Here is a 10861-nt window from a genome sequence, read left to right on the forward strand (position 1 = left end):
TTTTCAGTCTTTATTACTGGAGTCCCCAACTGCATCTAACACCAGTGTTCACTCTATCCTTCTGGAAACCCCCTCCCTCCTTGGCTTCCTCGAAGTCATTCTGTCCTTCTGATGCCAGAGCTAGCAGCTTGAAAGTGGGTTTGGTGGAGGCAGGTGGCTTGATCTAACCTCTCTCCTGTGTAGTGCTCTCTCTTGTCCCCATCAGGTGCCAATTCTAAATTCCTAGAGTGTCTATCCCTGGGCAGGGCTCTATCTGCCGTATAGAGAACCAGGCCAGATTCCAGTTCCTTCCCTTTTATTGCTGATTTGAGCCAGGCTCATAGAGGCCTGCGCCAAGTGTTGACAGTGTCTGTCCCTGGAGGAGGGAAAAGCAGAGGTAAAAGAGTCAGGTATGGGGGCCAGACATAGGGCCAGGCCAGAGGCTATGTGGGCCAGGAAACCCAGGGGGTCTGGGGTGGGAGCCAGGACGGCCAGAGGGCCCCTGATTTTGTAGAGCCTCAGAGTCAGAGTTGCTGACGATGGCTTCTTGGAGGGTAGGCATCTCTGCAAAAGGCACGTAATCTGCTCCTGGGGGTAGAAACCAGTGCAAGTATGGGATGCAGTGGGTGAGAGGGTGAGGTAGTGCTGGATGGGATGGTTGAAGGTGGAAGCACCTTCCTGCCCTGTCTTATGGATATGACCCTGGAATGGTCCCCTGTTCCAGGTTGCCCACTCACCATGAGGCCTTCCTCCTCGTCGCCGGGTCTCCTCAGTCTCAAAGAAAGTCTCATGTTCCTCCCAGCGCCGGTCACAGGCCGCACAGAGGAAATTAGACTCAAAGCAGTTACAGCAACAACCTAGGGCAAGGGGTGAAGCCAAGACAAATACAGGGAATTGGGGCTTCCCCATGGGCTGACTCCATTCTCACCTCTTCTTTACCAGCCTCAAACCTGAGAAGTTCCTTCTACCAGTCCCCCTATCCTTATCCCCAAACTATTTGTGTCCTACTCATGCCCACCACTCTAGTTCCCTCACCCTAGAAATTACCTTTTATCCTGCAGGGATGGGACCCCGTAGCTGCGTGGTCTTCATGACTGTGTTTGCAACGACATTGGGCCCTCCAGGCCTTGGGGTCAAAGGTAGCTCGTCTTTTGAGCCAGAACTCACCCACCTCCTCTGGGCGAGAAGGGATAAAGCAGAACATGAGGCAGCGGCACTGGCCTACATTGCAGGGCACGGATATGTCTATGGGAATGTGGATGGATGGTAGGATTAGACTGGCTACCTAAAAGGCCTGGCCTTCCTGTGCCAACCCCCTCCCCCATACCAACACACACATCCTCTCTCATAATCTCAACACATGACCAGAGTTAGTTATTACTCCCCATTGACAGGAGCTGGTCAGTTCTCCCTACCTGAGATGATCTGGTGTTCTCTCAACAAGTGTCCACAAAAGCATTTGGACTCATCTCCAATCCGGAAACAGTCCCATATATAATGGGGACAGCGCCAGCCGATGTAGAGACCTGAGTGAAGAGGGATTGAGTTATAAAGAAAAGTGACAAGGAAAAATAGCCTAAGCCTCCCTCCCAAGGTACTCCCACCTCTCTCCCTAGGTGTATTCACCTCCACCATGAGTCTTTATCCCCACCCCATTAGACTTTTTCCTGCCAGGTTTTGTCAGTGTTCCACAAGTGTTGTAGTTTCTTTCCCACCCCAGGATCCACTCCATTTCTGTTAGCCTGTCATGAATAACTAAAGACAGTCTTCAAGATTATAAATGAAATTTTGTTTGAAGGGCAGCCCGGGTAGCTCAGCGGTTTAGCGCCGCCTGCAGCCCAGGGCCTGATCCTGGAGACCGGGATCGAGTCCCACCCACCTCAGGGTCCTTGCATGGAGCCTGCTTCTCCCTCTGCCTGTGTCTCTGCCTCTCTCTCTCTCTCTCTCTCTCTGTCTTTCATGAATAAATAAAATCTTTAAGAAAAAAAAGAAATTTTGTTTGAAGATGAATGAGAATCTTTCCAAGTTGTCTGTAACTGAAGATTCTCATCTCCCCTTCCCTCATTAGAGCCCAACTTTGTTTCTTTGAAGTGTCTAAAGTGAGAGAAGGAAAGATGATTGGCCAGGTGCAGAAAAGATGGTGAGGACTAGCACCTAAGAAGCATGGTTGTTGAAGGAACCAGAAGAGGAGGAGGAGTTGGGCAGCTCTGGGACCACCTTCATATTTCCTTTCTGTGTTCCTGGTGTTACTGAATTAATGCTATCTATGAACTTGAGAAGAGCTGCCTATGGTTCTCTAAGAATAAGGAGAAAGAAGTAGGCGAGAAGTCATGAATGGTAAAGACAAATAGAAGCTTGTGAGGCAAAGAAGTATCCCTCAGAGCAGGCACCCGCAAAATGCCACAATCCTTGAGAGTCTGGTTTCAGCAGTGGGATCTGAAACTGGCTTCACTACAAGGCAAGGGTGGAGGCATGCAAATATGGGAGGAGAACCAGAGAGCACATCCCACTCAGATTTTCTCACCCTTCTTGAGACCTGAGAGTACTCCAACTTCTAGGCAAGAATCCTGGATGAGTCCTCATGAGTTAGAACCTTCAGCTGTAGGACCTGTTCCCATTTACTTTTTTTTTTTTAAAGATTTTTTTTTTTACATTTATTTCATAACTATGTTTGTTTTTGTTTTTTTTAAAGATTTTATTTATTTATTCATGAGAGACACACACAGAGAGAGGCAGAGACACAGGCAGAGGGAGAAGCAGGCTCCGTGCAGGGAGCCTGACATGGGACTCAATCCCAGGTCTCCAGGATCACACCCTGGGCCAAAGGCAGCGCTAAACCGCTGAGCCACCCAGGCTGCCCAGGACCCGTTCCCATTTAAAGGCCATAATGAAGTGTCACCTCCACCAAAAAGTTGTCCCTGACTTCCTCTGTCTGTCTGGGGGCCCCTTCTCTTTTTTCTCTGACTCTTCATGCTATTTCTATCACAGTACAATGCATTATAATGGACTTTTCTCCTGTATTCCTCTTAGACTGTAAGTTCCTCCAAGGAAAGGTCTGTTTTTTCACCATCTCTAGTCCTAGCATAGGCCTGGCTCAAAAATAGGTGCTCAGAAAGCACAGACTCCTTGATTGACTAAATGAATGAGCAGATTCCTTCAGGAGGGAAGAGAGACCCAGTATTCGGCATAGCCCTGAAGTTCCATAAGGAGGATGGGAAAGAGTTAGCGTCCTCTGCTCTTTGACTCTGGCCAGGGCCACAATTCACAATTCTGTGCCTAATTGTCAGTCTAGGTTTTCTTGCCTTACCCATGGTCTTTCAGGGCCTAAAGTCTGTCCAGATGTGGCTTTTGGCTTTGCTACTTCTGTCTGGATACCGACAGCCTGTTCTGCCAGAGCCCCATTACACCAGTAAGGCTTGGTTTAAAGGGCAGGGTACAGGCAGAGTCACAATGGAGGTGACTAGGGGCCAGGATTCCACTAGAGGAATTCCGAACTCTGCCCAGAGCAGCAGGACAGAATGAGCAGATGAGGTGTGGAGGTGAACAAGGGTCAGTGCCCATAGATCAAGGTCCTGCCTGAGGGCCTGGAAGGGTCAAGTCCAAGCACTGGTCTGGTATAGGAGACAGTGCCCAGTTCTCAGAAGAAGACTAGAGTTTAAACAGAGACTGGCAACTACACCTCAGACTTCATTAGATGTGTCAGTGCTCTTAAAGTGGGACAGTTGACATCAGGCCATGTAATCCAGAGTGAGACCCTCCTCTCTGCTCTGATTCCAAACACTCTTCCTATTATAAGTGGACAAGGACTGGCAGGGGGAGGAAACATTATCTGGGATACCATTTGGACTCTGTACAAGGTACTTCTAGGTAGTTTCACCTTAAGAATCTTTGCGCCAAGCATTTTCACTGCAAACATTTTAACTGCATGATGAATTGGCCATCAGCAATTTTGCCACAAAAGATAAAATTATGAAAAATAAAAGGGTCATTCATTAAAAAGGACATAATTAAACATGGAAAAGTGAAATCAAAATTAAAAATGGCTTTATTTTTATTGCAAAATGCAAAATATTTTTATTTAAAATGAGTTTAAAATGCATAGAATAGATTCATGGCAATACTGTGCAGATAACTGATTTTATTTTGTGGATTATACCTAAGCACTTGTCTTCAAAGTCTTTCATTCATAGTATTATATGTTTTTATGTGTGTGTAGGTTTGTTTTTTGCTTGTTGATTCATCCCCTTGTTTGGCATGATACTTTCTTTTTTTGCTAAAATTTCTTCCTTCAATAAAAGAGGTATCAGTTTCCAAATACTAGGATACATATTTGCAACTGAGCTTTGTATTGTGTTGTGAAAGCCTTCTACACTGCTGTTTGTTCTTGGCATATTGTCACATGTCCATTGATAGACCTTCCAAAGTTGTCTAGGAAGTTGTGTGGGTTCAAAGCTTTGTGTCACTGTATAGACACTTAGAAAGACTAAGATTTATATAATATAAAAATAGGAGTACTGTGTCAACGGAGAACTGAAACTAAACTGTCAACCAGTTGATGAAACTAACAAACTGTCAAACCAACCAAACTGTCAACTAGTTATTTATCTTTTATGGCTAATTGTCTTATGGTCAGTTAATTTTGCAGTGTACTACTTGTGACAAAGGTGTCTATGGCACAGATGCTTACTCTGAAAATACCAGACAGGGTACAACACACTCAATTCCATGGTCACATAAATCACACTTGCATGATAACATCTCTTTTTGCTTAGAACATCTCCATACAACAAACATACAGCTATCTTTACATGAAAGATGTCTCCAGTCCAGACCTCTCTCCTGAGCTTCGGACCTCTACAACCAGCTGTCTCCAGACTCTTTCACTTGTATGTTCCACAAGCACTTCAAATGTGGTATAGCCAATTAATTATTCCTTCCAAACCTGGCCCTCATCCTTTGTACTCTGTTCACCCAACACATACTTATTATGCATCTACTCTATTTTAGGCATTCATTAATGGCATCATCATCCAATCAGTCTCTAATGACATAGATGTCATTTCAAACATGTCCTTCTTTCATATCCTATACATCCAAAGATTCAAAGGTCAGTTTTACTTTCTTAATGTTCTTGAATGTTCTATTTCTCTTCACCTCTACCCATCTACTTCTCATCTGCATTATTTAAAAAAAATTTTTTTTTCTTTCTTATCTGCATTATTATTACCAGTGCCCAATGTAGTCTTCCTGTGTCCGGTCTTGTCTTTCTCCAGTCTATGCTACTGCCAAAGTAGTCTTTCAAAAACACAAATTTGTTCATGTTATTATCCCATTTAAAATTTTTTAGTAGCTCTCAGCTGCCCTTAGGATATAATCTCAACTCTTATAAAATTTTTAAATTTTTATTTTATTTTAATTTTTTTAAAAAAAGATTTTATTTGTCAGAGCAAGAGAGAGCACAAGCAAGGGGGAGCAGCAGGCAGAGGGAGAAGCAGGCTCCCCATTGAGCAAGGAATTCTATACAGGACTTAATCCCAGCACCCTGGGATCATGACCTGAGCCAAGGGTAGATGCTTAATGGACTGAGCCACCTAGGCATCCCTATAATCCCAACTCTTTAACTTTGCACAGAAATAGCTGTACAATTCTGCCCTTCCAAAGCTGAGCTCTTTCCAGCATTTCTTGTAGTTTCCTACTGATGCCTTGCCCTGTCATGTCCCACCTTATCCCACTTTTTACCTGGCCACCTTTGGTAAATCATCCCTTCTAAGGCTTCTTCCCTGAGCTCCCAAGATTGGATGCCCCTTTTTTTCTGGCCATGCAGTACTCTAGGCTCACCTCAATTATACCAATTATTAGAATGAATTATAATTATCCTTTTACTTATTGGTCTCTTTCATTAGTGTACAAATTATTTGAGGGATTTTATTTTTGACATGCCACCAGCCACTGGCTCCACATCTAGCTAAATGACTGGCACAAAATTGGTGCTCAATAAATGCTGAATAAATAAAAGAAAAACTTACACTTGATCTTTCTCTACACAGCACACCTACTGATTCACTAAAGACTTAAGATCCCCAATATTAGGAGGGAACCCTAGATGCTTTTTTTCAGGATTGAATAACACTTAAATTACTACACAAAACTGCCTGTTTAAACAGGAAAATGAAAAAGTTCCATGTGAAAAAATGCAGTGGCTTTGAAGAATGGGGAGTAGGCAGGAGGTTCTGAGAAGGAGAATAAGAGACTGAATGACCCCACATTTGCAAGAAGAATAAGAGTGACAGTAGATGTTAAAATAAGCAAACAAAACCATTTCAATGCTTGAATTGAGACTGAGAAAGAAATGAGATCATTGTGATTCTCTTGGCCAGGGATAGAGGGGGAAGGGTCCTGGGTGAGAATGAGAAGAGGAAAGTAAATTGCATGGAGGAGAAAGAGAGACATAGGATTGCCTGGTTGTCTTTATATCTTAGGCCCATCTAGTTTCAATATAGCTCTCTTCCTATTATAAAGGGAAAGGAAGTATGAAAGACAAAAATAAATGCAGTGATGTCTGTTGAATTCAGTCTAGAAGCCACAGAATCTACAGAGCAGGTCAGGGTGGCCTTCTCTCTGAAGGTATTCTCTACAGACATGAAGTTCGGCAACACAGGTACATGCTCACACACTGGAGGGCATGTGTTTACATAGAACGTCTGCACGTACTTTATATGCAGGCATAGATAAGCATAGCATGCCACTAATGGGGCTGTCAAGACTACTGATTTTGGGCAGATACTTGGAATGAATAGGGCTTGAAGGTCTGACTCTTCTTTGGTGAAGAGACTCACAGCTTTTGCGTACTCAGGTGATAATGGGTCTGGCACGCAGGGTGACAGCCTTTTAATGGCATTCCACCAAAAGGACTAAGCTGGAACTTTTTTGCCATGTTAGAGCCACAAGCTTCCTGGACCATCCAGGGTTCTGGGCCATCTCTGCCTGAGGTTGGTTTGGTACAGGCTCTCAGAGCCTTAGATGTGGGGCTGGCCTATGGCCCTTCTTTTTTTTTTTAAACAACTTTAGCTTAGCTGCCTGTCCCTACCTGGGCTTTATATGAACATCCTCACTTTTTTTCTGCACCAATGCCATCCCCCTTGGCCCACTTGGCTGCTCCCCTCCTAGATTTCAGGCAGTTAGCATTGCCATTTCCACAAGGGGCAGCTATCCATTGATCGGGGCAGGTTCTCTGATCAGTTGGATTGGAGGATGACCAGGGGCCTGTTACTGGCCTCTGAAGGGCTTTCTGGGCTCACCTGTCTGGATGGCATTCAGGGCTGCATTCTTGTCCCATTGGAAAAGATGATTCACCTGAGCACAAAACTTGTCTCTGTGCATTGCCTTAGCCACTTCTACCAGCTCTACCTGCTTAGCAGGGACCACTGGGTGGACTGTATAATCTGGGAAGGGAGAAGCTGAGTAACCAAGAGGAAGTGAGAGGCCCTAAAACTAAGAGAAGGGGCCAGGTTAAAGAGTAACCCAATCCCCTCCTCCTGGGGGCAGGTATAAAACAGTGATGAGAATGGGGAAAAGTGCAGGTGCAATTACGGCTAACTCCTTTCTTCCCCTTCTTCTTGCCCAGCTGGTATCCAGGCTGAGCGGTGTGTGCGGTGCTGTCAGTGGCATCCACCTGCTCCATGTCCTCTCCTTCCTCTTCCTTTTCCTTTGCAGATGTATCCAGGTGGACTGGATCTGAAGGGCTTGAAAGGGAGTGCTTTTGAAGGATCTCAGAGATTTGGATGGCCCTCCTTGTCCACGAGGCCTCACTGGAAGAATACTCAGAGAGGTCTTCCTTCAGAGTATCAGGGGAAGATAAAGGGACATGGTCTTGTGATGAGGTATGCAAAGAAAGGTGTTTCTTTGGGACCTTAAAGATGTGTGTGTCCAACAGGGCCTCGGGGATGGGGGTTTCCAAAGGGATCTCAGAGTATCCTACAGAGGTCTCAGGGATGAAAGGCTCCAAAAGGGGTTTAGAGGTGTGGGTCTCTAAAGGGGCTTGTGAAGTAGATGGTACCACATGAGATTCAGAGCTGTCAGGCTCTAAGGGGGTCTCAGAGATGGAAGTCTTCAAAGGGGTTTCAGAGGTATGGGTCTCTAAATGGGCCAGAGAAGTGGATGGTGCCATATGAGAGTCAGAGTTGTCAGGCTCTAAGGGGGTCTCAGAGATGGAAGGTTCCAAAGGAGTTTCAGAGGTGTGGGTCTCTAAAGGGGCCTGGGAAGTGGATGGTGCCATATGAGATTCAGAGGTGTGGGTCTCTAAGGGAGTCTCAGGGATGGAAGTCTCCAAAGGGGTTTCAGAGGTAAGGGGCTCTAAAGCGGTCTCAGAGATGGAAAGCTCCAAAGGTGTTTCAGGGTTGGGGAGATCCTGTAAGTCCTCAGCAGAGGGGTCCTTTGAAGAGGGGTGCTCTTCTGCATCCATGGTGGTATGAGGCTCTTCTGTGACCTTGTCTGCTTCCATCTAGTGGTAGAACAGGGTATAGGCTTCATTAGGTTGGAAGTGGAGGGTCTGCAAGTTAGAGTTCACTGGGGGTTATGGAATTAGGATAAGGTTTTCAGTGCACCTGAGATGTAAGGGAAAGCAAGATGAACTTTGGGTCAAGGTATGGTGCCAGGAGGTTCATCTGTGTGCCTAGACCCCATGTGACATGTGGCTATGTATTGTGGAGCTGGAGCTTAAAAATCAAAAGGCTGAAGCAGTCAGAATCCCATCAGTAGATGGTAGCAGAGGACCATGACCCAGGAGGGAGCTGAACATAGCAACTTGGCTAGTCTAAGAGCAGGGTCCTGGGCCTTAGGACCATGGAGGTCAGGCAGTAGAGTTCTAGAGACTAGGATGCCAAGCCAAAGTGAAGGTTTGCTCCTAAGAGTGTAGGATAATGCCACAATGCATTAGGCAGGGCCCTGACTGCAGTCTGGTTTTGTCTAGGAGCAACATACACCCTCCCTTGATGAGTCACTCATGTTCAAGCCTTCAGTTATTTCCAGCTGGTATGTGGATGATTCCTAAATCCGTATTTCCAGCTCAGACCTCTTTGAATCCCCGTAACTCACACTCATACCCAACTACTTGCTGGACATTGCTAACTTGATGTCCCAACAGGGCATCAAAGCTGAACTCTGGGAATTATTTTAGTCTTACCCTTTTTCTTCAAACCTCATCTTCAAATAGGCACCAAGGACTGTGTTTTCTATTTCTAAATATTCCTGAAATCAATTCTCTCCTTTCTTTTCCCTCCAATTTTGTTCAAGTTCTCATCATTTTCTACCTGGATTATGTAGTGACTTCGCCCCTTTGCCTCCTTCAGCATATTAATCCACTCAGCCACTTTCATTGATTTATGTAACTTATACTTTTTTTTTTTTTGGTAACTTACACTTTTATAAAGAACCCAATCTTATACTTTTACCCAGGCACTGTGCTAAGCATTGGATTCAGCTGAAAGAATCTGGGGAGAAGACCAGATTAACCAAAATGATATAATACAGATGAGTTGGTGTTGTACTGGGGTAAGCTCAGGATGCTGTGGAGTGGGGTGTGACCAATTTGTCTTATAAGGATGTCCAAAAGAAGTCAGTCCTCCTTAATGACCCAATGGAGATCTTTCTAAAAATGCAAACCTAACAATGGCATTCCTTTGCTTAAAAACACTCTGTTGTCTTCACCTAAGGATTAAGTCTGAATTTCTTGGCCTTGACATTCAAGGCCTATCATTCTTTGCAACACTGCCTAAGGATTCCAGCCTTAACTTTCCATGCTCCCTACTTTCCCCCCATGCTCCAGAGATACAAAACACATCACTTAACATTCATTAGAGTCTTTCCAAAGGGGGAAGTTTGGGACAAGAAGTAGAGAAATAGGTAGGATGATAGGAATCTGACCAGACATTCAGCAAGAGGAAAAAGGTACTTGAGGGTGGAGAACCAGAGGATGGGAGGAGAGGAAGGAGGAAAAGAGGCAGAAGGAACTGGGCAGAGAAAAGTGGAGGAGGGGGAGTGTAAGGGTGAAAATTAGAGAATGCAGAGGGTTGGACTGAGGTGGGAAGGGACAGAAAGTGTTGGGAGGGGAATGGGATGAGAGTTTGGAGGAGCAGCAATTGGAGAAACCACATACCTCTGGGCTTTGGCTTGGCTGTTACAAGTCCTTAGGTCAGGATCTCGTCTGAAGGTGGGAAGAAGAAATGTTAAGTGAGGGATGGAAGGCTCTTGGATGAGGCCCGCCTTGCATGTAGTGAGAGGTCTTGCCTTTCAGTCTACCACTTGGGCAGGGAAGTTGGACACCTGTAGGAATTCGCAAAGGAACTCTGGCCAGATCTGGCGAAGGGTGGGAGGGAGAGGGATGAGGGGTTCCAGGCCCGGCAGATGAGGGAGGATCTTGACCGAAACCTCTGGAACCCAGGCCGGGAGAGGAGGGATCCGTCACCAGGGCAACCGGAACGCCCAGAAATCTCCGTGGCAACAGCACTGGTCTGCAGAGGAGGCTGCATTGGATCCAGAGGGGACGAGCCTAGAGGGCTCACTTCTTCTAAAGGGGTTTGCGGGACCTCTGTGAGAGTGTTTGGGTAGTCTGTTGACATCTGTGGGGACAACCGTAGGTGTCTGGGTTTGTGAGGGTCCCTGTAGGGTTCCTATGAGATGTGTGTGGCTCGATCAGTGGGGGAGCAGTGAGGACCGGAGGTTGGCATCGCGGCTCCGAGGTCGGGGTGAGAAAGGCAGGGGGTCGAGGAGCTGGGGCTGGGGCGGAGTCTGTCCTCGGAGGCCCGCAGAATCAGGTTGAAGACCAATAGGATGGGGCAGGGGGTGGGCTTTACCGACAAGAACCAATCGAACTGATAGAGGGGCG

At 45.9% G+C, this 10861-nt stretch overlaps 1 protein-coding gene across 7 annotated transcripts; it reads right to left on the reverse strand.

Annotated features, from left to right (window-relative positions):
- Positions 1–278: 278 nt before the first annotated feature.
- Positions 279–10790, reverse strand: FAM221B (family with sequence similarity 221 member B). Of its 7 annotated transcripts, none has more exons than XM_077912484.1 (8): positions 10691–10790; positions 10133–10180; positions 7570–8479; positions 7278–7421; positions 1395–1505; positions 1027–1224; positions 717–836; positions 279–567 (listed from the first exon to the last, which is right to left on the reverse strand). In XM_077912484.1, exons 3-8 carry the CDS (start codon positions 8477–8479, stop codon positions 386–388), a joined length of 1665 nt encoding a protein of 554 aa, XP_077768610.1. In that variant the 5' UTR covers positions 10133–10180; positions 10691–10790; the 3' UTR covers positions 279–385. The 7 variants fall into 7 exon arrangements, with proteins under 7 accessions (XP_077768610.1, XP_077768611.1, XP_077768609.1 ...); XM_077912485.1 differs by having other exon boundaries at positions 1027–1155; positions 10264–10789; XM_077912483.1 differs by having other exon boundaries at positions 10442–10786.
- Between the last annotated feature and the right edge of the window lie 71 nt (positions 10791–10861).

Source organism: Canis aureus, chromosome 10 (assembly GCF_053574225.1).
Source record: "Canis aureus isolate CA01 chromosome 10, VMU_Caureus_v.1.0, whole genome shotgun sequence".
Classification (NCBI taxonomy): Eukaryota; Metazoa; Chordata; class Mammalia; order Carnivora; family Canidae; genus Canis; species Canis aureus.